General features: G+C 37.9%; 1 protein-coding gene across 1 annotated transcript; it reads right to left on the bottom strand.

Annotated features, from left to right (window-relative positions):
• Positions 1 to 272: 272 nt before the first annotated feature.
• Positions 273 to 906, bottom strand: LOC140957577 (pathogenesis-related protein PR-1). The gene has a single exon (XM_073414928.1). It carries the CDS (start codon positions 874 to 876, stop codon positions 376 to 378), a length of 501 nt encoding a protein of 166 aa, XP_073271029.1. The 5' UTR covers positions 877 to 906; the 3' UTR covers positions 273 to 375.
• Between the last annotated feature and the right edge of the window lie 8 nt (positions 907 to 914).

The raw sequence follows: 914 nt of genomic DNA on the forward strand, positions 1-914 counted from the left end.
TATTTAATTACTTTATCTAAGCAACTTGCATGGGTATACAGATAAAAGTAAATGTCACAATTAGATAAAACTGTAAAATATTATTAAAATAAATATTGTTTTTAAATAAGAGTCAATTAAGCTCAATGCGTAAGTTAACTCGCTGGAAACTTACTCTATCAAAGATTGGCTAAAATTTGATCATTTATTAAAAATTATCAAATTTTGTATGTTCATTTTTAAAAATTGTTAAGTATTGTCAAACGTTTATTGCAATCCATACTATATCTATCAAAACAAACGGCATGCATTCATTAAATTAAAATTATCTCAAAGACGTGCAATTCACCTCATATACATTATTATTTAGAACAATATATATATATTGAAATAATTTTAATATGGCTTTTCTCCAATGTAGTTTCCAGGCGGGTCATAATTACATGTCATGAAAACTCCCCGTCCACCATAACAAACCACTCGAGCACACCCAATTCTCCTCGTGTCCCTCCAAACAATCTGAGTGTAATGACCACATTCCATTCCATTTGCACAAGAATTAGACCGATAGTTGTATCCCCGCCTCTCCGCCACCCATGCGTTTGCGGCCTGAACCGGAGTCCACCCGTTGCCGCTTCCCCAAAATATATTTTCTCCGTACGGCCCATTCGAGTGCTCTAACTCACAATCCCCACGCCTAAGGTTTGCATACCATGCTGCGTACTTTGCGAGCTTTGTGTCCCACACCAACGGCGGCAATCGCAGGAGGGCTCGGGCTGCGTTTTGGGGACCCAAAAATTGTTGGGTATTACTTTGGGGTGCGACAGCAGCCCTGGTGCAATTTATTGTGACGATGAAGAGGAAAATGGCAATGAAACCATGCATGGTTATTTTCATTTTGAGCTGTTTCTACTCTTTTTTCGTTACATTGAACA

This window comes from Primulina huaijiensis, chromosome 1, assembly GCF_012295235.1.
Source record: "Primulina huaijiensis isolate GDHJ02 chromosome 1, ASM1229523v2, whole genome shotgun sequence".
NCBI lineage: Eukaryota > Viridiplantae > Streptophyta > Magnoliopsida > Lamiales > Gesneriaceae > Primulina > Primulina huaijiensis.

What these genes read in the sequence shown, in the direction of transcription:
- LOC140957577 (XM_073414928.1), bottom strand. Translation starts at nt 876, where the DNA reads ATGAAAATAACCATGCATGGTTTCATTGCCATTTTCCTCTTCATCGTC.